This window comes from Puma concolor, chromosome A3 (assembly GCF_028749965.1).
Source record: "Puma concolor isolate L17-30 chromosome A3, mPumCon1.1.hap2, whole genome shotgun sequence".
Classification (NCBI taxonomy): Eukaryota; Metazoa; Chordata; class Mammalia; order Carnivora; family Felidae; genus Puma; species Puma concolor.
The window spans coordinates 115,722,875-115,750,871 of record NC_141669.1 but is presented as its reverse complement, the minus strand read 5'-3'; the positions used below and the strand labels follow the sequence as shown (position 1 = coordinate 115,750,871).

At 48.3% G+C, this 27,997-nt stretch overlaps 1 protein-coding gene across 1 annotated transcript; it reads left to right on the top strand.

Annotated features, from left to right (window-relative positions):
- Positions 1-27,395, top strand: SNTA1 (syntrophin alpha 1). The gene is made up of 8 exons (XM_025932674.2): positions 1-450; positions 4,396-4,581; positions 19,817-20,021; positions 22,910-23,117; positions 23,261-23,391; positions 25,364-25,560; positions 26,506-26,693; positions 26,778-27,395. The coding sequence occupies exons 1-8, from the start codon at positions 141-143 to the stop codon at positions 26,868-26,870; spliced, it is 1,518 nt and encodes a 505-aa protein (XP_025788459.2). The 5' UTR covers positions 1-140; the 3' UTR covers positions 26,871-27,395.
- Positions 27,396-27,997: the final 602 nt, after the last annotated feature.

Sequence of the window (27,997 nt, the reverse complement as noted above, 5' to 3'; positions counted from 1 at the left end):
CTCCACCCCCAGCGGCCGGGGGTGGGGTGGCGGCTGGCCCAGCCGGGCCCCCGCTGCCCTCTGCCCTAGGCGCTCGGTCGGAGCGGGCCGGGCACTGCGGGGCTAGGCGAGCTCGGCGGCCCGGGGGCTCGGAGGCGAAGATGGCGTCAGGCAGGCGCTCCCCGCGCACCGGGCTGCTGGAACTGCGCGCCGGGGCTGGCCCGGGGGCTGGCGCCGAGAGGTGGCAGCGGGTGCTGCTCAGTCTGGCGGAGGACGCGCTGACCGTGAGCCCCGCCGACGGCGAGGTCGGCCCGGAGCCCGGCGCCCCACGGGAGCTGGAGCCCGCGCAGCTCAACGGCGCCGCCGAGCCCGGCGCGGCGCCCCCGCAACTGCCGGAGGCGCTGCTGCTCCAGCGGCGCCGCGTGACGGTGCGCAAGGCCGACGCCGGCGGGCTGGGCATCAGCATCAAAGGTGGGCTCAGGGGCACCGGGGGCACCGAGGGCACGGGGTCGCGGTGTCTGTGGGGCCGCCGAGGGCGCAGAGGTCGCGGGGGCTGGCAGCGTACGGAGGACATAGAGTTGGAAGATTTCTGTCTGGGGGCAAGGAGGGTGTCTGAGGGGACAGAGGGAACGAGGACACCTGAGCACCAAGGTCGGAGGGGTTTTGGGAGTCGGAGGCCTCCTCCGGAAGGCACAGGTGGAGGGGGTTGGGGAGCACCGAGGACAGGTGGATGGGGAGTTCTGTGTGGAGGCATAGAGATGTCAGGGGTTGCATGGACATGAAGGATAAGAGGAGCCCCAGGGGAGCAAAGGATGGAGAAAGGGGATTGAGGCCTGGGAAGCTCCTAGGCAAGGAGGAGGAAGTCCCTGGGACACAACCAAGGTGGAGGGGAGGGGTAAGGCCCCGAGTTCGGAGCACAAGGGTGGTTTGGAGACCTGGGTAGACAGGCTGGGCTCACAGACCCGGGTCCAGAAAGGATCTAGAAATCTGAGGGTCCGGGGCCCTGTGTACCTAGGTGGAGAGTCCTGACCAACTGGGTTTGAGTTTCCTGATCCGGCCATCTCCACCTGGCCCAGAATTGAGAGGGGGTGACCATAGAGTTGCCTCTCTGAGAAATCTCATCCCCAATACAGACAGCTTTCTTTAGGTTGCAACCAGGTTATGTTTGAGTCCTGGATCCATGTTAACTTAGACAATCACTTCCCATCTCTGAACTTTAGTTTCCTTACTATATAATGAGGATGATGATAGAGTTGTAATGATTCTCTGAGAACAGGAGTCTGAAGTACTCACCCTGCCAACACATAGTAGGTTCCTGGTTAATTTTTGGTGTTAGATGAGAGGAAAAACAGAACCCAGGAAAGACTCCCAAAGCAACTAACCATAGTGCTTAAAATCTCTGCATACTCCCAGCCACTGGGTTTACCATTCCTACCCATCTGCTTCTCAGGTTGCTATCTGTCTTGGGAAGGGGTGTCAGCCCTTGTATCATCTTGGATATGCAGGTCTCTCTCCCTGGTGCTGGGTCTTATTCATTGGTGTCTCCAGACCCTTTGGCCTGGGTGAGGGGCTGGGGATGGTAGTGACTCAGCTACCACTGTGTGCTGAAGGCTGTGCCCAATACTCTAGGTTTATGATCTGTTTCATCCCAGCAAGAAATGGTAAAAAGTGGGGAGCATAATCTCCATTTTGCAGGTGAAGAAAGTGAGACTCACAAAAGTAAAACAATTTTCCCACGCTCACACAGTGAGTGACAGTGCTGGGATTTGAACTTCAATTATCAGGCCTCTTAAGTGCCGAGGGGTGTTGGTTCTTCCCTGTGGAAGGGCAGATTCCTAGGCAGCCAACCAAAGGAATCTAAAAGGGAGAAATGGGGAAGACAGAGAGTGGGCACCAGTCTTGTCCCTAAATTTTTTTTTTCAACGTTTATTTATTTTTTTGGGACAGAGAGAGAGCATGAACGGGGGAGGGGCAGAGAGAGAGTGAGACACAGAATCGGAAACAGGCTCCAGGCTCTGAGCCATCAGCCCAGAGCCTGACGCGGGGCTCGAACTCACGGACCGCAAGATCGTGACCTGGCTGAAGTCGGATGCTTAACCGACTGCGCCACCCAGGCGCCCCACCAGTCTTGTCCCTAAATTCCAGAATGGGAAAGGGCAACAGGTCAATCCAGAAATTGCACACTCAATATGTCAAAGGAGGGAGGAACTTAGAGTTAATACAGAGTTCTATTTTATAGATAGACTAGCTGAGACTTGGAGAGAGCGTGGACTTTCCAAGGTCAGGTAAAGTTACGCCCTAGCTCCATAGTTCTAGGTGGGAAGGTACTTTTAGGAGGGGTGAGGGGAAAAAAAAAAAGGAGGGGTCAGGGAAAGTGTCAGCTCCATTCAGTTCTTCCTTGGTAGAGACTGAGCTCCTGTTGCCACGATAACCTCCCTTCCAGGGTCCAGACCAGCCTGGGGCAGCCTAGAATGATCATAGCTTCAAACTGGACTGAAGTCCCTAGTTTCAGGTGGAGAAGAGCAGGTATAAATAGAAACCCATTCCTTTCTAGGCTTCAAGCTCTGTGCAGTGCGGTGAGCCTGTGTGGGGGTCAGGAGAGGCATTCTAGTCCTACCTTTGCCATCAATTTGTTGTGTGACCTTGAAATAATGACCTTCTTTCTATGGGCAACTAGTTCCTCATCTTCAATATTTTGGGATGGACTGGTGATATGATATTTGAGGGCCTGACTTGCAGTCCACCATAGGGTTAAGAGTGTTGGTTCTGGAGCCAGGAGACCTGGGTTCAAGTACTGCTCTGCGGCCACTAACTAGCTGGATGACCTTGGGCTTCTCTCCATACCTCATTTTTCCTGATAGGAAACTGAGCATGCATGTGTGATTGGGGTGTTGTAAAGATGCAGTGAGACAACAGTGAAAGCATTTAGCACAGTGCTTGGCACTTGGTATGTGGAACTAATGTGAACTATTATGACGATTCATATTTTAAAATGATATTCAAGGGGCGCCTGGGTGGCTCAGTCAGTTAAGTGTCCGACTTCAGCTCAGGTCATGATCTCACAGTTTGTGGGTTCAAGCCCCACATCGGGCTCTGTGCTGACAGTTCAGGAGCCTGGACCCTGCTTCGATTCTGTGTCTCCCTCTCTCTCTGCCCTTCCTCTGCTCACACTCCGTCTCTCTCTCTCAAAAATAAATAAACATTAAAAATAATTAAAAAAAATAAAAATGATATTCAAGAATTTATCATTCAGTAAGATGTATTAGCTTTCTTTGCACCAGAGATGCAATTTAGATAGGCTTTTGAAATCTAGACTTAAAAATTTTTATTTTATTTTATTTTATTTTATTTTATTTTATTTTAGAGAGAAAGGGGCGCCTGGGTGGCTTAGTCGGTTAAGCATCCAACTTCGGCTCAGGTCATGAACCTTGTGAGTTTGAGCCCCACATCAGGCTCTGTGCTGACAACTCAGAGCCTGGAGCCTGCCTCAGAGTCTGTGTCTCCCTCTCTGTCTGCCCCTCTCCCACTGGCGCTTTGTCTCTCTTTCTCAAAAATAAACATTAAAATTTTTTTTAGAGAAAAGAGAGAGTGGGCGGGGGAGAGGGGCAGAAGGAGAAAATCTTAAGCCATGCTGAGCGTGGAGACTGATGTAGGGCTCGATCCTACAACCCTGGGATCATGACCTGAGCTGTAATCAAGAGTCATATGCTCAACCAAATGAGCCATCCAGGCATTCCTGAAATCTAGACTTTAAGGCCTTGGTTTTCAGCTGGGTCCTAGATTGTCAAACTTTCTGATTGCTAAAGAGGACCTTGGGGGCCATAGCAATAGCTGACTTCTATCTTTATTCCAGATTAAGGAGTATCAGTGGGTTCCCCCATTGTAGGAAAATTACTTAAAATCCAAAATACTTAAGAAAAAACTATTGAAGCACTTTGTAAGTTACTCAAACACTGGCAAACACCCAAAGCACCAGTGACCAAACTACATTATGAATTTAGAAAATGATTTATTAGTGTTCCAGACTTCTAAGACTAATTTCTGAGATTCTCTTAACTCTCTCATCGCCACCTTCTTGGCACTGGGCTGGTCACTGAGGTAGGCCTTCAGAGGGAATTCTGCTTTGGGGCACCTAGGTGGCTCAGTCGGTTAAGCAGTTGGCTCTTGGTTTTGGCTCAGGTCATGATCTCACGGCTCATGGGTTTGAGCCCTGCATTGGGCTGTGTGCTGACAGCATGAAGCCTGCTTGGGATTCTTTCCCTCCCTCTCTCTGCCCCTCCCCTACTCATGCTCTCTGTCTCTCTCTCCAAATAAATAAACTTTAAAAAAAAAAGGAAAAGAAAGAATTTTGCTTTCGTGTGACTCTCATGCATTGGAGCGTGTGCCTCAGTTTTTCCTCTTTCTGTGCCTGTGCAGGGGGCCGAGAGAACAAGATGCCTATTCTCATTTCCAAGATCTTCAAGGGCCTGGCAGCTGACCAGACTGAGGCCCTCTTCGTGGGGGATGCCATCTTGTCTGTAAATGGGGAGGATCTCTCCTCTGCTACCCATGATGAGGCGGTGCAGGTCCTGAAGAAGACGGGCAAAGAGGTGGTGCTGGAGGGTAAGCACCGGGGACCCCAAGGATGTTCACTTCTTTCCTATTTTCCCCAGGCTTCAAGTGGCCGCAGCCCAGCAGTGGGGGCTGGGAGGTGGGCAGAGATGAAAACAGAGACAGAACTTGGGGACCTGCCTTGAGACAGTATGGCGTGGTGGTGGGAGAGCTGGCCCAGAGCCAGACAGACCTAGTTTTCATTTTCTCTCTCCTGTTCATTAGCTTTGTGGACTTGGACAAGTCATTTCGTTTCCCTGAGCTTTAGTTTCCTCACCTGTAAAACAGAGATTTAACTTCTGGGTTATTTCTGTAACCCTTGCTGGGTTGTGTGATCAGGACAAAAGGTACATGGCAGGATCCTCCACCCAGTGAGTGAATCAGGGAAGGAGGGGGCAGGGCCTGGGGAGGAGGCAGCTAATATTCTTTCTTGAGGAAACTGGAGAGCTCCCAGCTCTAGGGTCCTTAAAACCCTGAGACCCATCCTCCCTTGGGAGAGGACTTGGCCTTTACATTGCAGGACATGAGATCCTTCCAGCAAGGATCAGAGAGGAGTTTTGGAGGAGGGACCTTGGTGGTTCCTCTCCACTATCCCCGCACTCTGTGGTCTTGGATGAGACCTTTGTCTTCTCTGGGCCTCAGTTTCCCCATCAGTTGTTGTAAGTCTCTTGCTGTGACTGTCCCATATCTGCCTTTTGCCATCTCACTCAAGAGGTTTTCTGTTTTGCTCAGCCCTTTCTTCAAACTCCCCTCTGTCAGTTCCGGAAGCTGTGGGGGCCTGAGGAATGTGTGTTTGGCTCTTGGCCCAGAACAGGCACAGGGAGATGGCGGGGGTTGATGGAGAATGCCATGGCTAGCAAAGCTGCTGAGCTGAGCCCCAAGCCTGAATCCTGATAGGTGGCCCTTGTTTTCCCAAACAGGTCTCCAAGAGGCCACAGAAACAAACAGGCTCTGGGTGATCTTTGGCATTCTTGTGGCCCTGACCTCAGTTCTTTCTCACTTTTGTTTTTATTTTTACATTTTCGATGTATCTATTTAAATGCCACTGGTGCATTTTTTAAATGTACACTTTAAAAAAGTCAAGTCTGCAGTATTGGCCCTTGAAGCTTAAGTATAACAGTCATAGTTTAACAGCAAGGTTAAATAACAAGATCACTCATAAATGATATGGGTATAAAAGACTCCGCTACCCTATGCCTCATTACTTTGGTATTTATAGCCAGTAATGCAGTTGAAACTCATCAAAATGTCATTCTTTGGTTGACTTGAGGAACTCTTCTAGGTTCTGCTATTTGAAAGTTTAATCTGTAGATGGTAAAATTTCTACTGCAGACACATTTCTAATTCACGCTGAGGTCCTCCTCATGCTTTCATCTTTGGGGTGAGAATGTCTATCTGGGCTCTCAGCATGAGTCATTCTGAGAAGATAACATCTTTGAGTGTTAGAAGCTTGAGGTATCTCCTGGCTTCAGGAGCTAATACCCAAGCCTTCTGTATAATTCTTGTACTCCATTCCTGCCTTACTAAGCCAAGAAACATTTATAGACACCTACTGTGTACCTGGTGTGCAGAGCACTGGGTCAGAAGCTAAATCAGACCCAGGTTTTCTCCTGCAGGAGCTCACTATCTGGTGGAGGAGATAAAACATAAACACTGTCTCATTCATACAAATATTTATTTATTTATTTATTTATTTATTTATTTATTTATTTATAGTTTACTTCTTTATTTTGAGAGAGAGAGAGAGAGCGCGCGAGAGCGCGTGCAAGCGGGGAAGGGGCAGAGAGAGAGGGAGAAAGGGAATTATAAGCAGGTTCTGCACAGGTTCCGTGCTGTCAGTGCAGAACCTGATGCGGGGCTTGAACTCACAAACCATGAGATCATGACCTGAGTCAAAATCAAGAGTTGGTTGCTTAACTGACTGAGCCACCCAGGGCCCCTCATAGAAACTATTTAAAAATCAGTTTCTAAAATTCTCTCTGGGTGATAGGTACTAAGGAGGGCACTTGTTATGATGAGCACTGGGTATTATATGTAAGTGATGAATCACTAAATTCTACTCCTGAGACCAATATTACACTATATGTTAACTAATTAGAATTTAAATACAAATTTGAAAAAAAATAATAAAAATGAAAAAAAATCTGTCCGCTCTGTGATGAATCTCTGGCCTTGGGTAAGACCCTTGTTTTCTCTGGCCCTCAGTTTCCCTATCAGTTGGGATTAGACCAGATCAGAGATGATCAGTAGCTTTCGTTTTGAGTGCCATCTTCCCTGGTGGCTACTGGGAGTCACGTATTTGGAAGGATTGGGGCGTCTTGTCTGGGCTCAGCAGAAAGGAGCTGGAAGTGATTAACAATGTGTATCATGGATACAGTAGGGAAGAGAAGTGTACCATTCCAAGACTGGGAGTCCTCAGCTGTTAACGTTTTTTGAGACTTTTCCCAGGGTAAGATCTTTCCTTGGCAAATCTTGCCCCAGGCCTCTGGCTGGAGCTTGGCCTATCTCTTGCCCCAAATAGGATGTGGCACATAGTAGGCACTCAATAAATGTTAGTAATTACCCTCCTGTCCCATCACATTTATAGAGAATTGATATTATTTCTTCATGGAATGTTTGGTAGCATTCTCCAGGGAAGCCATCTTTATGGAAAGGTTTTTAACGGCATTTCCCGTGTTCTTAATAGGGCAATTTTGATGATCTATTTTTTCTTGAGTGAGCTTTGGTAGTTTGTGTCTTTTAAAAAATTTGTCCATTTCATCTAAGTTGTCAAATTTGTTGGCATAAATTGTTTATAATCTTCCCATATTATTCCTCCCTTTTGGATGAGAGTGTTCTCTGCTTTCTCTTTCCTTCTCCTTTTATACTAGTCTACTCAGTGGTTTTGAGGGGAATCTCAGTCTAGTGGGGTGGGCGGACAGCTGAGCAAAAATGCTAGATTACCAACGTGTCACAGGTGCTGAGATGGGAATCTGTCCATGGATCAGAGGAGACAGTTGTTACTTCTCTCTGGATAGTCAGGAAAGACTTCCTGGAGGGGCGGGGGGAATGCTGGCACTTTATGAACCATAGCAGATGTGGGTATGGGGTTGGGGAAGGGCATTCCAGGCAGGGGAGCTGTGTGAACAAGACCTCAGGTCTTGTCAAGTCAATGGCTTGACTTACCTGGGGAGCTGCCTGGGAAGTAATTAGCTTTATCCTGAGCCTACGGTATAAGGAAGGGAGTGGAGAAAGAGGAGATTATCCAGACTGAGAGACTTCGGAGCCTTGAATGCCAGGCTAAAGGCATTTGGACTTCCTCTGGAAGGAAACAGAGAGCCATTAATGGGGATTCAGCAGGAGCAGCACATGGGCAGATCTGGGTTTTAGCAGCACCATCCTGGCACTCCCTTTGGAGGGAGGCAGAAATGGATGCAGAAAGGCAGTGAGGAAGCTGGGGCCGTGAACAGGAAGGAGATGGTGATGGTTTCACCTAAGCAGGCTTGGATAAGAGGAAGAGTCTGGAGGTTGTGGCCTTCTTATTGTTTTTTTCCAGCTTTTTCTTATTTGAAGTCTCTTTTAAGGTGCTCTCCTAGTACAGCATATTTGTGGAAGGGTAATTCCACCCAAGGCAGAAAAGGCGTGGGGGCAGGCACTGGGGTCAAGAGTCTGAATTGCAGGGGTGACCTGAGAAGCCTGGAGGACATGAGGCAGCCAGGATGCTGGCATGTGGTTGGTCCTTGAGATCTGATGGAGCTTATGGAGAAGATAAGGGTCTGGTAGCTTCACCAGTCTGGACTCAGGGTTCCTGGGACCCTCTCTGGGCCTATGTTCCACCTATGTTCCAGCCTAATTACTAGCCACATCGTTCAAAACTTTCCCACCCCCATCCCAGTCCTGGGGCCACGTCCAAGGGGCCATGGAAAGATGGCTTTTCCTTTGGATGTGAACCTGGCGGGGCAGCTGGGCATCTTTCCTGAGGCCTGGGGTTCAATGGGTACAGAGTCCCCAGAGAACGTCCTAGAAGGACAGATGTCACTAGCAAACTCTGGGTGCCAGACTTACTTCTCTGACCTAAGTCAGGGGTTCAGCGAGGCCTCGGTAACCCTAGCCTGCCTTGTAGACCTTTTCCCCTGCTAGTTCAGGGGTTTGCACAAATGTCTTCATCTTATTCTCAGCCACAGGGATGTGTTCGCAATTGGAATCTGGGCCCAAGCTGGCAGCCAACTGTCTGCTGCTTAGAGAGGCCCATTGTGTCCACGGACCTGGAGCCTGGGCCCTTGGAGACAGGCCTGGGAGCAAAGGGAGAGACAGCCAAATGCCTCCCCTCCCTCCGCCCACAGTGTGTCTGGCATGACGGGGACAGCAGTGACCCTGTGATGCCTTAAAAAATAATACTAAACGACAGGGGCGTCTGGCTGGCTCAGTCGGTAGAGCATATGACTTTTGACTTTGGGGTTGTGAGTTGGGTGTAGAAATTGCTTAAATATAGGGGTGCTTGGGTGGCTCAGTCGGTTGGTTAAGCATCAGACTTCGGCTCAGGTCATAATCTCACAGCTCATGGGTTTGAGCCCCACATCCGGCTCTGTGCTGACAGCTCCGAGCCTGGAGCCAGCTTTGGATTCTGTCTCTTCATCTCTTTCTTCCCCTCTCCAGCTCATGCTCTCTCTCTCTCTCTCTCTCTCTCTCTCTCTCTCTCAAGAAAGAAAGACATTACCTAAAAATAATTTTTTTAGGGGCGCCTGGGTGGCTCAGTCGGTTGGGCGTCCGACTTCGGCTCAGGTCACGATCTCACGGTCTGTGAGTTCAAGCCCCGCGTCAGGCTCTGGGCTGATGGCTCAAAGCCTGGAGCCTGCTTCCGATTCTGTGTCTCCCTCTCTCTCTGCCCCTCCCCCATTCATGCTCTGTCTCTCTCAGTCTCAAAAATAAATAAACATTAAAAAAAAACTAAAAAAAAATAATTTTTTTAATAAGAGGTTTTTTAAAAAATTAATTTATTTATTTTGAGAAAGAGAGAGAGAGCAAGCAGGGGAGGGGCAGAGAGAGAGGGAGGGAGAGAATCCTAAGTAGGCTCCGTGCTGTCAGCACAGAACCTGACTCAGGCCTCGATCTCATGAACTGTGAGATCATGACCTGAGCTAAAATCAAGAGTCAAATGCTTAATCGACTGACCCACCCAGGCGTCCCAAAAATCAAATCTTTAAAAAATAATAATACTAGAGGACAGTAAAAATTAAAGTCAGTTTCAGTACTTTGTACAAAGTAGGGAAGGTACATTCCACATAACGGTCGAGTTTTAAAAGATAACAGGTGTAGGAGTGCCTGGGTGGCTTAGTTGGTTGGCATCCGACCTTGATTTCGGCTCAGATCATGATGTCATGATTCGTGAGATGGAGCCCTGTGTTGGGCTGTGTGCTGACAGCGTGGAGCCTTCTTGGGATCCTCTCTCACCCTCTCTCTTTGCCCCTCCTCTACTCTCTTTCTCTCTCTCTCTCTCTCTTTCAGAAATAATGAACTTAAAAAAGAATAACAGGCAGAGAGTAGCATGTCCATAAATATTCATGATAAAAGGCAGTATAGAATGATAGGAATTGCTATAATTCCCATTTTACAGACAAGGTCACCAAGGTTTGTTGAGAATAAATAACTTTCTTCAGGTCGTATGACTAAGAAATTGACAGAATTCAAACTGAGCTCTGTCTGGTTGCAGAAGCCAATATTGTTTCAGCCTTGGGTAATACCTGCCTTGCATGGTTATTTGCAAGATTAAAAAATAAAACACCAAGGGCAGTGCTCATAGTAGGTATTTGATCATTTAGTTTATTTGCTATTTTTAAGGATGAGACAATGCATTTGGAGTGCGTAGCACAATGTCTTTCACATGCAAACATTCAGTGAATGTCAGCCTTTATCATCTTTATATCAGCAGCAGCCATCATTACTGTTTTCTCCAGTATACTTGAAGGTCTTTCAGGGCAGGACTCATGTGTAGTTTGTCTCAGAGCCCTATGCCTGGCACACATTAGCTTTTGGCCAGTAGGGAATGATCTGTGGGGTACATCTCTGACCCTTTCTACTTTACCTTAACCATGTCAGTTTCAGTTGACTTTCCTAAATGTTTAAGATGGGGCTCAAGGCTCAAGCTGGGCTTGACTAAGTCCTGACAATGTTGGTTATAAGTCCTTGGAACTCCTGCTGAGTCCTCCCCTGGCAGATGGGGACTTCCAAGTGTCCTGCCCCAAATTTGGCTTAATATATCACTACCGTTAAAAGAGGGATGTAATTAATGGATGCAACTAATATGAAGCTATCCTGCTTGGCTTAGCCAAATGATGCTGTGCCCCTGAGGTGCCTGAGAGATTTCTGACCTGGGAACATAGTCACGAATGGAGCCCCCGCCTAGTCCTCCCATGGCCACAAACACCTATTGTTCCAATCATTGTTCTCAAGGAAACATTTATTTGGACACACACACACACATGCACACACACACACACATGCACACACATGGCTTTGGGCCATGTGACTCCCTATAGATAAAACTTGGCTTAATCTCTGCCTGGATCTTGATTAAAATGCCGGTGGGGCTCTGGAGACAGGTTCTGGCCCCAATTAACTGCATGAGTCTGGCTGCTGATGGTGGTGGAAGAAATAATAATGATAATAATAGTGATGATGGTGTCTGCTTTTTATTGAGCACCTACAGTGTGCTAGGCACTGTGCTAAGTACCTTCCATTTATTTTCTCATCAAATCCCCAAAACGACCTCTATGAATTAGGCTTGTTATTCATCCCACTCTGCAGATGAGAGCACTGAGACTCAGAGAGATAAAGCTGTTTTCCCGAGGTCACACAGAGATGGAATTTGAGCTCAGATCTGTTAGAGGCAAAAACTTATGTTCTTAAATATTTATACTGCACTGCAAGTCATGTTACATAAGGATTCAGACCCTTCTCATTGAACTGTTGCAGTTAGGTGAAGATGTTTTTGTGAGGGTCAAGTTTGGTGGTTGGTCCATAGTGGGCACTCAGTAAGTGCTTCTTTCTCCCACTACTAAGGTCCTGAAACCCTTTGCTTATTGAGTTGATGCGGGCTTCAACTCTGAATCCTTCTTAGATGGTTTGGGATGAGGTGCTATGTATTTTTCTTTTTAAAAAATTTTTTAAATTTATTTTTGAGAGAGAGTGAGAGAGAGTGAGCAGGGAAGGGGCAGAGAGAGAGGGAGACACAGGATCTGAAGCAGGCTCTGCGCTGTCAGAACAGAGCCTGATATGGGGCTCGAACTCATGAATGGCAAGATCATGATCTGAGCCGAAATCAAGAGTCGGATGCTTAATCGACTGAGCCCCCCAGGCGTCCTGAGGTGGTATATTTTTTGAAGTAAACTAGATTTTTAAAAAATGTAAAAAGTGGGGCGCCTCGGGGGCTCAGTCAGTTAAGTGTCAGACTTCGGCTCAGGTCATGATCTCACGGTCTGTGTGTTTGAGCCCTGCGTTGGGCTGTGTGCTGACAGATCGGAGCCTGGAGCCTACTTCAGATTCTGTGTCTCCCTCTCTCTCTGTCCCTTTCCCACTCGCTCTCTGGCTCTGTCTCTCTCTCTCTCTCAAAAATAAATAAACATTAAAAAAATTATAAAAAATGTAAAAAGCAATATATGCTTAAAAAGAACCCAGGAGAATGTAAAGCAATTCTCTTTTCAAAGAGATAACCATAGTTGATATTTTCACACTTTCAGAAAGTTTCCATATTTGTTTTTATCATTTAACAAGTTGAGGAGGACATATTTCCAACTCAGTACATGTAGTTCTATCTCATTCTTTTTCTTCTTTCTTTCTTTCTTTCTTTCTTTCTTTCTTTCTTTCTTTCTTTCTTTCTTTTGAGAGAGAGAGAGAGAGAGGGAGGGAGGAAGGGAGGGAGAGAGAGAGAGAAGGAGCAGGGAGGGTCAGAGGGAGAGGGAGAGAGAGAATCCCAAGCAGGCTCCATACCCAATGTGGAGCCTGACATGGTGCTTGATCCCACGAGCCAAAATCAGGAGCCGGACGGTCAACTGACTGAGCCACCCAGGCACCCCTCTGTCTCATTCTTTTTAATGATTGGGTAATATCCCATTATTGGGATTCATATATTTATTTAGCAAGTTTTTTTTTTTTTTTTTTAAGTAGGCTCCATATCCAGTGTAGGGCTTGAACTCATGAACCTGAGATCAAGAGTTGCATGCTCTACTGACTGAGCCAGCCATGCACCCCCATTTAACAAGTATTTACTGAACCTCTGCTCTGTGCCAGGACTCGATGGAGGCACCATGGATACAGCCATGCACAAGACTGAGCGGTCTGCTGATCAGGGAGCTCACGTCTTGTATTTAGCCACCCCTGCTCATGGACATTCAAGTTGTTCTTACCCTTTTGCCCCCAGACAGTGGTGCTGTGAGCCCTCTGTGCACCCGTGAGCATTCATATGAAGCGGGGCTCCTGCAAAGGATATTGTTAAGTCAAAGGGTTCACATGCCTTTAGGATCTTGAGAGATGGTATCCCCTGTACTGCACAAGGATGCAGGAAGGGGAGATTTTTATGCCCCAGAGTGTAGCAACTCAGGCTCTGTTGGTCAGCCCTAATGCAGGGCCTGCCAGGGGCTGGGAACTATTTATAACCTAGCCTTGCTGGACCAGCAGGACCTTAAAGGTCACTCCTTCCAGAGCCTGTTGGAACCCCGTGTCCTCTCCACACCATCTTTGGTGGGCCAGTGGGCAGCCTGGACACTAATCCCCATAATACCTTACTCTGAGAGTTGTTGCATCAGTGCCCATTATATAGATAAGGAAAATGAGGCTCAGAGAGACCTTGGGACTCGCCAATGCCACATAGCAAGTGACAGGGCCCGGATTAAAATCTTTGCCTATCATGCTTCCTGTGCCCTTCCCCTTATACAGTCATACTGAGAACAGCCGCGGAAATAATAACCACACTGCTGTTCATTGAAGACTTACTCTATGCTAAGCAGGGCAAAGTGTTTTGCAGGTATTGAGTCTCAATACCCTGGGAGGTAGATATATTTTCCTCCTATTTTAATGATGAAGAAATGGAAGATCTTGGATATCAAGTCACTTGTCCAGGGTCACAGAGCAACGAAGTTCAACCCAAGCCTCACTTCAGAGCCCGCATTCAATGTTTTCTTTCCAGGATGAGAAACCTCAGGCCTGTCTATATTCATTCATTTAACAAATCTCATACTTCCTGATTACCTGGTACTATATGTCAGTACCTGATTACCTGGTACTATACCAGATTCTGAGGATCCTGTAGTGAACAAGAAAATAGGTCCCTGCTCTCATGGAACTGACATTTTGGTTGGAGGAGAGAGTATAGCCTAGTAAACAATTGGATAGGCCGTGTACTTTCTGGTAGGGGCAAGTAAGTGACCACCCACTGAACAGACAAGGAACAGCTTGAGCTTAGATGGCAGGCTTCAGCCAAGACTCACAGCCAGCACATTCAGTCACAAACATTTATTGAGCACTGGGATACGTGCTGGGAATACTATGTTGAGCCAAAACAGATGTATCCCTGAAGCACATATGTTCCCTCCCAATTGTACTGGGCCAGGTGAATGGTCCTGCCCTGTCTCAGTTCCTTGTGTTTCTAGTAGAATCTTTTGGGGCCAGGGCTGGGGCCTGTCTTTTGTTGGCAGAGCAGGAAGTCCCTGGGAACTGGGGCCTCTGCAAGGGGCAGGGTGTTCTATGTATGTCTTAGCTTTCTTGGGGAGAAAAAGCCCATGTGTCACTGCTTTACCAGACTCCTGGGGCTCCTGGGCCAGGAGCTTGGCTGGGGAGGGTGTAGATACCAGCTGGGTTTATCTTTGGAGTCTCAAGAATGCTGACCACAGGGCCATCAGCTCTCAGGCCACTGCTTTTGGATAGCCCCACCCTGCCTGGTCGGGTGACTCAGACAGAAATCAGAGCAGGGAGGAGGCCTCAGAGCTGGGCTATTTATGGCCATACTCTGGGGCCCCCAGCACCCCACCCCCAACTCTGGGACAAGCCAATTAGTTTGTGAAACCCAAGCCCTGTTTTGGGCACCGGCTGGTAGGCTGTCCATTTATAGTATGTTTCTGTGGGAAAGGAGAAGGAGGACCCAGTTCTGGGATGGCCCAGACGGGTGAGCAGGGGCTCTAGCAGTTTCTCTGGCTTCAAAGTTGACAAATGTTCATCTGCTGAACACGTAGCATAGGAGATCCCTGCTGGATTCTGGGGACACAGAGATAAGTCAGATGAGGTCCCTGCCCTCACAGTGCTCCCAGCCTGGTGGGGCCCACAAACTCCCACACAGACACATAGCGGAGTGTGGTCTAGGGGTCTGCAGAGTGATGGGTGTGGTGGATCCAGAGTGGGCATCTGGAAAGGCTTCCTAGTGGGGTGACGGGACTGGGCTGGACTGGGCTGTGGCAACTTCTCCCTCTTGAATGAACCTGTCCGGCCCTGGCATTCGTTTCTCCATTCATAGAACATTAACTCTGGGTTCAAATCAAGTCCAGCTTCTGTCCTCTAGGAGCTTCCATTTTGGTGAGAGAGACAGCCCCAACCCACAAAATCACAGCAGAGTTCTACGAAGGGCAGGGGTAGCTGATAGGTAAGAAACTCATGTGTCTTGAGTCCCCGACTTGTGCCACATGTTTTATGGCATCTCATTTAATTCTAACATCTCTCTGAAGTAGACATTGTTATTCCTCTGTTATTAACTTGCAGACAACTGAATTTCCTTGTCCGTGGTCACACAGCTAGACAGTGCTGGAGCTGGAATGCAAACTCAAGAGTGCCTGTCTCTAAACTATGTACTAAGGGCATTCTGTGCAAAGGGAACTGCATTTTGAAAGGTGTGGACATTTGGAAACTCATACAGTTTCTTTGAGCTCTGAGAAGGCCAGGATGATTAGACTAGAGAGTGAGATTTGGGATGTGGCAGGAGGTAAAGCCAGGTGTAGGCAAGGCCCAGGTCCTGAAGAGTCTTGGATTTTGATGATGGGAGCCAGGGCAGGACTTTGGTCAGGGGAGGGATGTGGCTGGTTACAGCAGGGGGATATATCAGTTGTAGCCTCCCCATGTGGTGTAGGGGGCGGGAGGACTGTATCAATCAGGGTGCTTTTCTCTGCAAGTAACAGGACTCAATTCAAAGAGGTTGAAACATTGAAGGAAACGAGTTTTCTTCCAGAATACCTAAAAGCAGCATATCCGTAGGGTAAATTAATTTAACACCTCACCATTCTTAGTGTGTTTAAGCATGCTTGTACTTAAAAAGTGACTATTGGGGCACCTAAGTGGCTCAGTTGGTTGAACGTCTGACTCTTGATTTCGGCTCAGGTCATGATCTCATGGTTTGTGAGTTCGAGCCCCATGTCTGGCTCTGAGCTGACAGTGTGGACCCTGCTTGGGATTCTCTCTCTCCCCACCCCTCTCTCTGTGTCTCTCCCAAAATAAATAAAATAGTAAATTTAAAAAATTAAAAAAAAAGTGACTATCATTGCTTTGGGACCAACTTCCCTCCCAGCAACTTTTAAAGGCTAGAGGAGAGGAAGGGAAGGGAATATACTTTCCCTCACTTCTCATTGGCCAGAATTGTATCATCTGCCTCTATCTAAACCAATCACAAGCAAGAGGGATGGAAAGATCATGATTAACTTTGACCAATCATGATTTTCTTCCTTGTTTGGGGAGAAGCCCAATCTGTAGGGCTCAGAGTTCTGTTAGCAAAGAAAGGGGGAAATGGTTTGGCTGTCAGATAGGCTGTGATGTGTCCCAGCTCTATCACCCCTTGAGACATAATCCAGTAGTCAGTCCTGGGGTAAGTCACTGCTGTAATGATGAGGATGAGTCATTGAGTCAATTTTAGTCCTAGTTCCCAACTTTCAGACCTAGTCTTGGTTCTCTCAAAAAAAAAAAAAAAAAAAAAAAAAAAAAAAAAAAAAAAAATCCTGCACTTATTTTCAACTTAACTGCTCTTCCAACCCCAATAGGGTTTGTAACTCCCTTTCATTCTCACTGCTATTTGTCTTGGATCCTGTCTGAACCTGAGGGACAGTCTTCTGTGATAGAAATAGCTTCTTATCTGTTTTTTCCAGGGAGCTGGGCCAAGAGCTGCTTCCTCACCCCTTGGCTTGTCTGATCTCAGGCAGAGCATACTGGCTGGGCTTTGACTGCAGAAGTCAGATGGCTAGCAAGTCAGATGGCCATGAGGGCATAGTAGTTGAGGGGAGAGTAATGGAAGCTTCTCAAGGGCTAGCAGGCATAGGCACCTCTTAGTGGATGAGGAGACTGCTACTCATCAGAATTGGGAAAGTGGTGTCTGGGTTGCTCAGTCTGTTGAGTGGCCGACTCTTGGTTTTGGCTTAGGTCTTGGTCTCATGGTTTGTGGGTTCAGGCCCCACATCAGGCTCTGTGCTGACAGTGTGGAGCCTGCTTGGGATTCTCTCTCCTTCTCTCTCTGCCCCTCCCCTGCTTGGTGTCTCTCTCTCAAAATAAATAAATAAACTTAAAAAAATTTGGAACAGTCCAGATACTAGGGCAAATCTACCAACTATTTCCCCTTCTTCCTTGCTAATAGAAGCCTGATTTTATTGGGTGGAAATATGCTCAGCTCCTGAGGCTGAATTGTGATTGGTCTAAGTCATGACTATTCCCTTTTTACTAATGATTGTGCTAGAAGTGGGCATGGAGCCCAGTCAGGCCAATGAGATAAAAGGCTTCATGGGAATATTTACCTCTCTGATAAGGGAATTGTGAGGAGAAAACCTTTTACTGCCTGTCTTCTCCCTTCCTGCTTTGGGTTTTGTCATGTAAGGAATGATTGGCTTGAGCTGTGGCAGCCATCTTGTGGTCATGAGGGGAAGGCCAAGAGAATGGCACAGAGGTCTACCTTGCTTTCAATTTAATTGAGTCACTGAACCAATCCTAGATTGCCTTCCTCTAGATTTTTTTTAATAGCATTTTATTTAATTTTTAATTATTTGTATTTTAGTAGACTCCACACCCAACATGGGGCTTGAACTCACAACCCTGAGATCAAGAGTTGCATGTTCTACCAACTGAGCCAGCCAAGTGCCCCTAGATTTCTTGTTATGTGAAATTATAAATATCTTTATTTCTTAAGGCACTTTTATCATATATTCTATTATTTGCAGCCCAACTCATCTAATAAATATAACAAGAATGACCAAAATATTTATTACCAATTAGCCTTGATGGATTGGTAATGGCTGCCATAAAGCACTATGATTGATTTATGGTGTCTTCCATGAGCAAGGGACAAAGAAAGGGTAGCGCAAGTGCATATGTTTACCATTCCAGTCCTACCTAGGGCCAGTCCAATACCTGGCACATGGTAGGTATTCAAGAAAACTGACTTGTTTCTGAATCTGTACTCCCACAGGCTCTTCTTAGATCAACCTTCTCATCATGTTGCCTTTCACTTGTAGCTGCATTGTTAGTGAGATCTGCCTTTTCTAAAAAGGCATTGGTCGAGGCCCCAGTGAAGACTCTTTTGGTTGCAAATATCACAACTCCTGTTGGGATGGCAGTTTGACATTCTAAAGGACGAGTATCAGAAACAAGAGCGTTAACCGGTGATTGGCAGGGCCTTCCCTCTGTCTCTCAACATGCATCTCCACTAATTTTCTCTCTTATAAACCAGCTTTCTCCTCTTCACAGCAGAAGGTCGTTGTCCCCATAGCGTTCAAGTTTGTTCAAGATACCAGCTGAGGATCTCTCCTACTGTCAATTTGGGTATACTAGTGTGGGTCAGGTGTTCACTCTGGTCCAGATAGCATATCCAGAAGGGCAGGATCACATATCCGAATGTGAATTTCTGGGTTCGTTGGGCAGAGAAGTAGATCAAAGCTGTTATCCTAGAACTCTGCTGTCCAGTGTGGCCACCATTAGTTCCAAATGGCTATTCGAATTTAATTTTAAACTAAGATTAAATAAAAGTAAAAATTTAGTTCCTCGCCTGTACTAGCCACATTTCAAGTGCTCAATAGCCACATGTGGCTAGTGGCTACTGTATTGGACAGTGTATATATGGAACATTAACATAATCACAGAAAAATCTGTTGGACGATGCTATTTAAATTTTTTTTTTAACGTTTATTTATTTTTGAGATGGAGAGAGACAGAGCATGAACAGGGGAGGGTCAGAGAGAGGGAGACACAGAATCTGAAACAGGCTCCAGGCTCTGAGCTGTCAGCACAGAGTCCAACACGGGGCTCGAACTCACGGACCGTGAGATCATGACCTGAGCCAAAGTTGGCCGCTTAACCGACTGAGCCACCCAGGCACCCCTGGACGATGCTATTTTAGAAGGTGTCTACTATACTTACTCAATGATGTTTGGTCAGAGCTAAGAGCACCTATATTGGTTAGGGTACAAGTTATGCTGCTTGTTTCTTATGCTATGTTTCTTAGGTAACAGTCCAAGTCTGACATGGCATCTCCAAGGGCCAGCATCCATTTGTTTCTGTTTTGTGGTCAGCCTCCCTTAGACTGTGGCTCATGTCCTCATGGTCAAGATGGTGCTTCACCAGTCTGTGTCCCAGCTAGCTCACCTCTGTCAGGGGAAAAGAGGAGGAAAGGAAGGGTATGCCCCTTTCTTTAATAGGCAGAATGTGGTAGCGGCACACATCCCTTCTGCTCTCATTCTATTGGCCAGACTAGACCACATAAGCACGTATAGCTATAAAGGAGCCTGGAAAATGAAGTCTTAAGCTGGGAGGCTATTGCTATATCGGATGACAATTGCCAGCCTGTCCCACAGGACTATCTCATTCAATGCTTCCTCTTTGCAGATGAGCAGGCTGAAGCAATAGAAGCAAACAAGGAGCCTGTGGCAGAGCAGTCACATCTCCTGACTCCTGTTCAGTGCTCTTTCACTGCCTTGTTGTAGCTGTTGTCCATTCCCTTTAGGCAGTCATCCCCAAAATCCAAACGCTTCTGCTTACTTGGTTAGATTTAGTCACATGGCCACACCTAACTGCAAAGGAGGCTGGGAGCTGTGGTCTTTCTTCCAGGTGGCATGGATCTATAAACCAGGGGAAACATGAGAGCTTGGATGTTGGCATGCATCCAGTATTTTCTACCACACTGCTCTGTCAGAGACTTTGGCCTAGAGAAGGATAGTGATATTGGACATAAATTAAACCCTTATGAATTACTGACAATTGTGATGTGTGCCACACGGGAGCCCATGTCACAACAGTAACTACTGACCTGTGCTCTGACCAGTCAAGTACATGAAAGAGGTCTCACCGTATTTCAAGAACTCTGCCGGCGGGACTTCGGTTGGCTGGGACTCGCCTCCTGCTTCACCCCTTCAGCGACAGCTGTCTTCCCCTGGCCCCCCACCCCGGGACATCAGTGATGCCAAACACATATCCTTGAAGATGGCATATGTCTCGAGGAGGTGCACCCCCACTGACCCGGAGCCCAGGTAAATCTGGGGTGGGGAGCAGCTCAGACGGATACGCCTTGGTGTTAAGTGGTGGGGCCAAGGGAAAGATAGCCCTGTGTTGCAAGTGGGCAGTACAAAGTCCGAACATAGTGGGGCTTGAGAAATGTTTGTTGAATGGATGTAAGAGTGAAGTTAAGGGGATGATGGTATGCTTTGCTTCTCTCTTCTTCCTCTGAGCAGTTCACATCTGAGAAGGAGCTTGGTCTGCGGAAGAACCCTGGGCTCCAGTCCTGGTTCTCCGTGGACTAGTCCCTTTTCCTCACTGACCTGTAGCTTCCTCACTGACCTGTAGCTTCCTCACTGGGAAATAAAGTTTTCAGACCTAGTGGTCCCTTCAAGTCTCTTCTAACTCTGCTGAGGTTCTTAGATGTCTAGTAACATTCGTGTCAGGGCCATGGAAAATACCATCCTTCACATATGAGCAGCCCTTAACAGGTCACTGATGGTAAGATTGGTAACAACCAACAATATTGAGTGTTTACCATGCACATTTTAATTCAACTCTCACAGCGACCCTATGAGCAAAGTCCTATTATTTCACCCCCATTTTGTAGATGAGAACAGAGAGAGGAAGTAACCTGCCCAAGATCACACAACCAGGAAGGGATGGAACTTGCCTCATTCCAGGTAGCCCTCTCTGCTTTAGAAATTGTAGGTGCCTGAGTGATGGTGGTGGGTGAATGGAATATATGTTGATCAAGTGGGGTATGCAGTATTGGGGGTAGTGTGTATATGGCATGAGCATAAAAGGCTTGTGCTGTGGGTCCTAGTTACAGCCGGGGTCAAGGCCAGGCAGATGCCCAACATTGACCTGGAGGTTCAGCTCCAAATCTTTTAGCACTACTCGATGCCCCATCCCCAGACTGCCCCCATGAAGCAAGAACTGGTGATTCACAGGTCACTTAAGGTGTTCCACCAAAGGGGCCTTTTGTATTGAGTGAAGGTAAGGTGGTATTAGTCCTTCCTGAGACTTACTTACATGATTAGGTTAATCGTGGTTTCCAGCCTGATCCCAGATATCACACATTTCTGTGTGTGCACATGTAGTTGACGTGTAAACGCAAAAACTTTGTGTATATATGTACGCATTTGCATGGCTATGGGTGTAGATTTGTGCATACGTGTTGGTGCATGTTTGTGTTAATATTCATATGTGTATGTGCATGCATGCACACGTGCTCGACCATGTGCACATATGTAACGTGTGTAACATGAATATAACTGTGGTTCCATATTGGCACAATGTTCCAGTCAAAGGAACACAATCTGGTAACCAAAATAAAAATGAAAAATATTTCAAGCTTTTACTAAGTTTTAGGATTATGTCGGGCTACAAGTATCAGAAATGCGAATCTGCAATGACTTAAATAAATGAGGGATTTATTTTTCCACATGTTTAAGAAACATGGGTCAAGAATGCCTTTGAGGAACCAGCCTTCCAGCTTCTTCCTCTGCCATTTTTATTGTGTATTTTCTTCTTGGAGGCAGAATGGTGGCTGCATGCCCAAACATGTACCCATGTTCCAGATGGGAAGAAGGCAAAAGGCAAAGGAAATTTTCTCCTTGCATTTTGTTCTTTTGCTGCATAACAGACAATCCGAAAATTGAGTGGCTTAGAAGATAGCAGTTTATTATTTCTTACAATTCTGTAACCCGGGCTGGCTCGGCTGGCCAGTTCTTCCGCTCTATGTGGCACCTGCTGGGGCTGGAAGTACAAGATGGCCGCTTTGCCCCCATGTCTGCTGCCTCAGCTGGAACGGTTGGAACAGCTAGGGGCTGGCTGAGCATTCCTCTTTCCAGAAGTCCTTTCCACATGCCTTGCTTGTTCTATCTGGGTAGTTGGTCCCTGGGTACTTGGATTTCGTGGTGGCTCAGGAATGCCAGAATGTCACTTCTGCCACATTGTATTTGTCAAACCAAGTTACAAGGTCAAGGAGAAGAGAAATAAGCTTCACCTCTTGATGAGAAAAGTGGACTGGATGTTCAGAGAGGGATGGATTTGGTGGAGGCCATCTTTGGAGAGTAACCACCACATCTAGGGAAGCTTTACCTTCCCTTGGGAGGGGGCACCCTCCCCAGAGACTTCTGGCTGTATCTCATGGTCAGACCTGGGTCCCCTGGCCAGCCCTGGTTGCAAGGGAGGTGGGAATTCAAGTATCTTGCTTCCTCGCTCTGCAGTGGAGGGAGGCAAAGGTGAAGGGGGTTGGGTATTGTGTGAGCCATCTTTTAGATTCTGCCCTGCTTCATCTGTTACAGAAAGGCCAAAGAGGAGCGAATCTTTAATATTCCACATAACATTTTAAAATCCTTTCCCTGTCACTAGTCCTCTTGGTACCTCCCTGAAACTCGTCCCCCACATTTGTCCACAATCCCTCCTCCCTTCTTCCTCCTTCACTCCTCCAGCTCTAGCTCTTTCTGTGTAGACTGACTTGGCCTCTCAAGCCTCTCCAGGTTCTGTGCTCCCCGCCCCCCTTGCAGTATATCACTTTGGTCCTGTGCCACAAAGGAAAAGCTGGGAGCTGGGAGCTGGTCTAGCAGGAGAATCCTTCTCCTTAGAAACCAGGAGAAAAGAGTAAGATCACGAATCCTCACACAGTGATTTTGGCTCCTATCACACATGTTTGAGTATGTGTTTAATTCGTATGTATATGGTTCTGTGTATGTATGTCGTAGTCTCTTGTCCCTAGACCCCATGAAGCCCCAGTTTGGGCTGGAGCCCCAGCAGTGAGTATCGCTCCCGACTGTCTCGTGGACACCCTGTGGTTTCTCCTGGTCTTGCAGTGAATGGGGTTTCGGGCCAGATTTCAAGGTTGGGCAGCTGCAGCCTAATGGACTTGTCCTCCCCTCCATTCTATTTGTGCCTGCAGGTATTTGGAGATCTGTTCAGCAGATGGCCAAGACACCCTCTTCCTGAGGGCCAAGGATGAGGCTAGCGCAAAGTCGTGGGCAGCTGCCATCCAGGCCCAAGTCAACGCTCTGATGCCTTGGGTCAAGGACGAGCTGCAGGCACTGCTGGCAGCCACCAGCACAGCTGGGAGCCAGGACATCAAGCAGATCGGCTGGCTGACTGAGCAGGTGCCTGCTGGGCCAGGCATCTGTCCGCTACCCCTATCCCCTCCCCTGGAGCTAACCCCATTCCCATTTATCATCTCACTCCACCCTGGCCCTCTGACCTCTCCCCTCCCCGCCCCACCTCACTGTTGCCTTGCCCCCTGCAGCTGCCCGGTGGGGGCACGGCACCTACCCTGGCCTTGCTGACCGAGAAGGAGCTGCTTCTCTACTGCCATCTACCCCAGACCCGGGAGGCTCTGAGCCAGCCAGCCCGTACTGCCCCACTCATTGCCACCAGGTATCCATGGGCAGGCAGGGGTGTATGTCTCACCCAGAGGTTGGGGGATGATGCTCTCGATGGGCCTCAGAGGTGGGGGACCCCAGCCCCACTCTGCCCTGAGTTATTTCCCACGTGACCTGAAGCAAACCTCTATCTTGTCTGGGCCTCAGTTTCTTCATCTGTAAGATGGCGGTTTGCAACAGAAGGATGTGAGGTCCCACCAGTCACTCACTGATTGACACCTACTCTGCCCAACCTAGTGGAGCATAGTTCAGGGGACAGGGAGCTGATCCCAACAGTCTGCCCTCAGGGAGTATCCAGTCTGGTGGGGGAGGCTGACAGCCTTCAAGCGTGGAGGTGAAGGAACCACTTAACTCTGCCTGGCCTGATGGGGAAGGCTTTAGCTGGAGGTGATATTGAGCTGGACTTTGATGGTTGAATAGAAGTTTGCTCTTTAAGAAAGAGTGGAAGGTCATCTCACACAGAACAACACGGTCAAAAGTACAGAAGTATTAAGGGCTGGTGCATGTTCATAGATCTTTGAGTGTGCTATAGCCAGTATGTAGAATCTGTACAAGAAATGGAGAGAAATGAAACAGAGAGTTGTCAGGGCCTGATCTTACAGAACCTCTAGTCCCTGGTTAAGGAATGCTAGTTCTATCTTAAGAGTTGTGGCCGAGTGGAAGGGTTTTAGCCTGGGAGTGAGGTGACTTGGGTTGTGTTTTAGAAGACTCTCTGTGGTTGCCATGTGGAAAATTCAGTGGAGGGGGCAGGATGGAAGCTGGGAGGCTGGTGCAGTCATGCAGGAGAGATGGTGGAGGTGGGTGGAGGCAGCAGATGGAGAAGAAAGGCCGCATTTGCATTGGAAGACACACGGGTGGTAAAATTAACTGGGCTTAGTGTTTGCCAGATGGGGAGGGTGAGGGAGGTGGACAGGATGAATGGATGAATGGGGGGGGTGTTGGAGTTGGGGTCCGGTGGGCAGTGGGACTAGGGGTGAGAGTGCAAAGCGGGGAGGCTGGAGCAAGATGCTCCAGTGTGTTGGGGACAGAGAGGGGCTTAGATAGGAATCTTGGGGACTTGTGGGTTTGTAGTTCTGGGCTGGAAAATGGAAAACTGGGTGTCAGCAGCAGCTCTGGGGGGAGCTGAAGCTACAAGAGAGAGTGTGTGTGGAATGAGGAACTGAAGAGGGCTAAGGGCCAGAACTCTGAGGCTGTTGCCCAGAGAGGGGCAGTAAGCTGCCCAAGGTTACACAGCAAATGGGAATGAAACTGAAGGCCCAGGCCCTTGCTGCTCATGCCTTTTCCTCTGGGTGGGGCTCTGGCCTATGTGTTAGGAGCTGCCTGTCTGCCAAGGACAAGCAGGTCATGGATTGCCAAACTAATCAAGTGACTCATGAATTCAGGTCACAAGAGTTTATTTAAGATCTACTATATGCTCAGCATTGGTTTAATTGCTGAAAATAGAGTGGTGAACAAATAAGACAAAAATTCTTATCCTAGAAGATATTCTAGTGAAAGAGACAATCAAAAACCAATGGAAACAAATAAAGAATAAGTATAATTTCTGGTATCATGATGAAAAGTAAGGGTAGTGAGTGCCAGGGGTACTATTTTAGACAGGAAGTTTAGGGAGGGCTTCTCAGAGGAGACAACATTTGAACAAAGATCTGAAAGAAGTGAGGGAGTGAGTCGTGCAGATAATCGGGGAAGAGTGTACTTGATGGAGGGAACAGCATATGCAGAAGTGCTGAGGCAAGAATGTGCTGGGTGTGTCTGAAGACACTAGTATGGCTGGAGCAGAGGGATCAAGGGGGAGGGTGGCAAGAGGTGGGCTCTTGTGAGTCAATCGGGGCCCTTCTGGAAGTCCTGTTCCCTGATTATATGGTAAAGGAGTCACAGGTCCCTTCCCAGGTCACCACCCCCTTGGCCCAGAACTATTTCCTGACTGTCTGAGGCCTTATACTTAGCCCTCTGCCCCCTGCCCCTAGGCTGGTGCACTCAGGCCCCTCCAAGGGTTCGGTGCCCTATGATGCAGAGCTCTCTTTTGCCTTGCGCACGGGCACACGTCACGGTGTGGACACTCACCTGTTCAGCGTGGAGTCACCACAGGAGCTGGCTGCCTGGACCCGCCAACTGGTGGATGGCTGTCACCGGGCTGCCGAGGGTGTGCAGGAGGTGTCTACAGGTGGGCTGGGTGGATCTGGGAGTGCCTCTCTGGTAATGAGCCTCTTACCCCCAGAGGCATTCAACCTTTCTTCTTCAGGTGCTTCAGGAGGGGCATATAAAGTGGGGTTTGGGGTCTCCACACTCTCTTTTTTTTGGCTGTGCAGGTGCCCCGGTGGGTAGTGAGACCCTTTTCCCTGGGTTTTCTTGCCCTGGCTTTGTGATTACAGTGGTGAAGTTGTGAGAGATTGTGCCTGGAGTAGGGTTGCCAAATAAAATATAGGACACCACTTAAATGTGAATTTCAGATAAACAACAAACACCTTTTTAGCATAAGTATGTCCCAATTATCCATTGTTTACCTGAAATTCACGTTTAATGGGGCAATTCTACAGGTCTCTAAGGTCTTCAAGGGCCATGCTTGGTGGGTCTACTGATACCTTTATAGGGAGGGAGGGAATGGGCCTTCTGTACATGGCAGAGTTTAAACTTTCCCTTTCCACTTTTTTTTTAAAGTTTATTTATTTATTTTGAGAGAGAGAGAGAGCAAGCGCAAGTGGGGGAGGGGCAGAGAGGAGAGAGAGAATCCCAAGCAGGCCCCACGGTGTCAGCACAGAGCCTGACATGGGGCTCAAACCCACAAACCATGAGATCATGACCTGAGCCGAAATCAAAAGTCCGATGCTTAGCTGACTGAGCCACGCGGGTGCTTCTTTCTGGTTCCACTTTTGTTGTTGCTGAAAGTGGGACTAGAAGTGGGGTATTGCTTCTCTGAGGGCCCGTTTTCTGTATTTTAGGGTGGGGGCAACTCCATGCAGGGTGAATATACAGATGACATAATAGGCAGTGAGCTTCCCATCCCTGGTGGTATTGAAGCCCCATTTTCGGAGTTGCTGGTGAGGGTTGGAGGTGGGGCTTATGGTCCCTGAGGTGCTGGCTGTGCCTGTGCCCACATGCCTCCCTGCAGCCTGCACGTGGAATGGCCGTCCCTGTACCCTCTCTGTGCACATCGACAAGGGCTTCACGCTGTGGGCGGCTGAGCCCGGTGCGGCCCGAGCTGTGCTGCTCCGGCAGCCCTTTGAGAAGCTGCAGATGTCCTCAGATGATGGTGCCAGCCTCCTTTTCCTGGACTTTGGGGGTGCTGAAGGAGAGATTGTGAGTAGAGGGCGTGGGGGGCTTTGCTCTCCTGGAGGCCAGGCCGGATGGGGCTCCTGACCCTTCTTTCCATCCACCCTGCAGCAGCTGGACCTGCATTCGTGCCCCAAAACCATGGTCTTCATCATCCACTCCTTCCTCTCGGCAAAAGTCACCCGCCTGGGGCTTTTGGCCTAGAGATCACCGGATGCACTAGCCCTGAAGAGAGGGTATCTACCACATGGCCTGACCTGGCCCTCCGCTGACTGCCTGCTCACCACTGGGCTGAGGGAAGGGAGAGGAAAGGAACAAGAGTGCAGAGTCCCAGCTTCTAAGGGAGGCTGGGATAGTCTTGGGACTGGGACCCAGACTCAGGACACAGTGGATCCTGCCTGTGATGGGGTAGCCTCCCAGGTGCCCCATCATCTCCACATCAGTGCCTTTTGCAGAGAGATATTTTGTGTACACAAAAGCCATTCCGAGCCTGGGACCTGCCCCTGTGGGGATCCTGACCCCAGACAACAACTGCCAGGCCTCCTAGAGGCCCCTAAGCCACCCTCAGAGGCCTCATCTGAAGGGAGTTCCCTGGGGTCCATGGCAAGAGAAAGAGGAGGAACCTTTCTGTTCATTTCTCCCCTCAGCTCCACCACCTTGGGGCATCTGGTTTTTCTCTTCATCCTCTCTCCTCCTTACTCTTGGATAAATAAACAGCCTGTGAGTACATAGGCAGCCTGGCCTAGTGTTTGTGGTTTGTGCCTTGGCCTCTGGACTCTTTGGTGGCTCCCACAGTCCCAAGATGGACCAGACCCAGGAGTGGGACTCCTTTCTCTGGAGGAGAGCAGACTTTAACCACAGGGCCATAAAGAAAGTCTATTTGTTATCTGTTATTGTGTGACAAATGACCCCCAAATCTAACAGCTTAGAACAGTGAATGTTTATTATTTTTCAGGTTCTGTGGATCAGGAATATGTGAAAGGCTAAGCTGGGATGTTCTTGACTCAGGGGCTTTTACGAGGTTGCAATCAAGGTATTGGCTGGGGCTGCACTCATGTGACAGCTTGACTGGGACTACAGGACCCATTCCTCACATTGCTCACACATGTGGCTGTGGGAAGGCAGCCCCAGTTCCTCACCACCTGGGCCTAACCATAGGGCTGCTTGAGTGTGCTTATGACAATTAAATTAGCTGCATATCAAGTGCTCAGTAGCCACGTGTGGCTGGTGGCTATTGTGTTGGACTAAGCAGTTAAGACTGACAGGTCCCCATGCACAGGGAACAGAAATTCAGTAGGATCTCCCACAATCAAATGTGTGATTCAGATTGG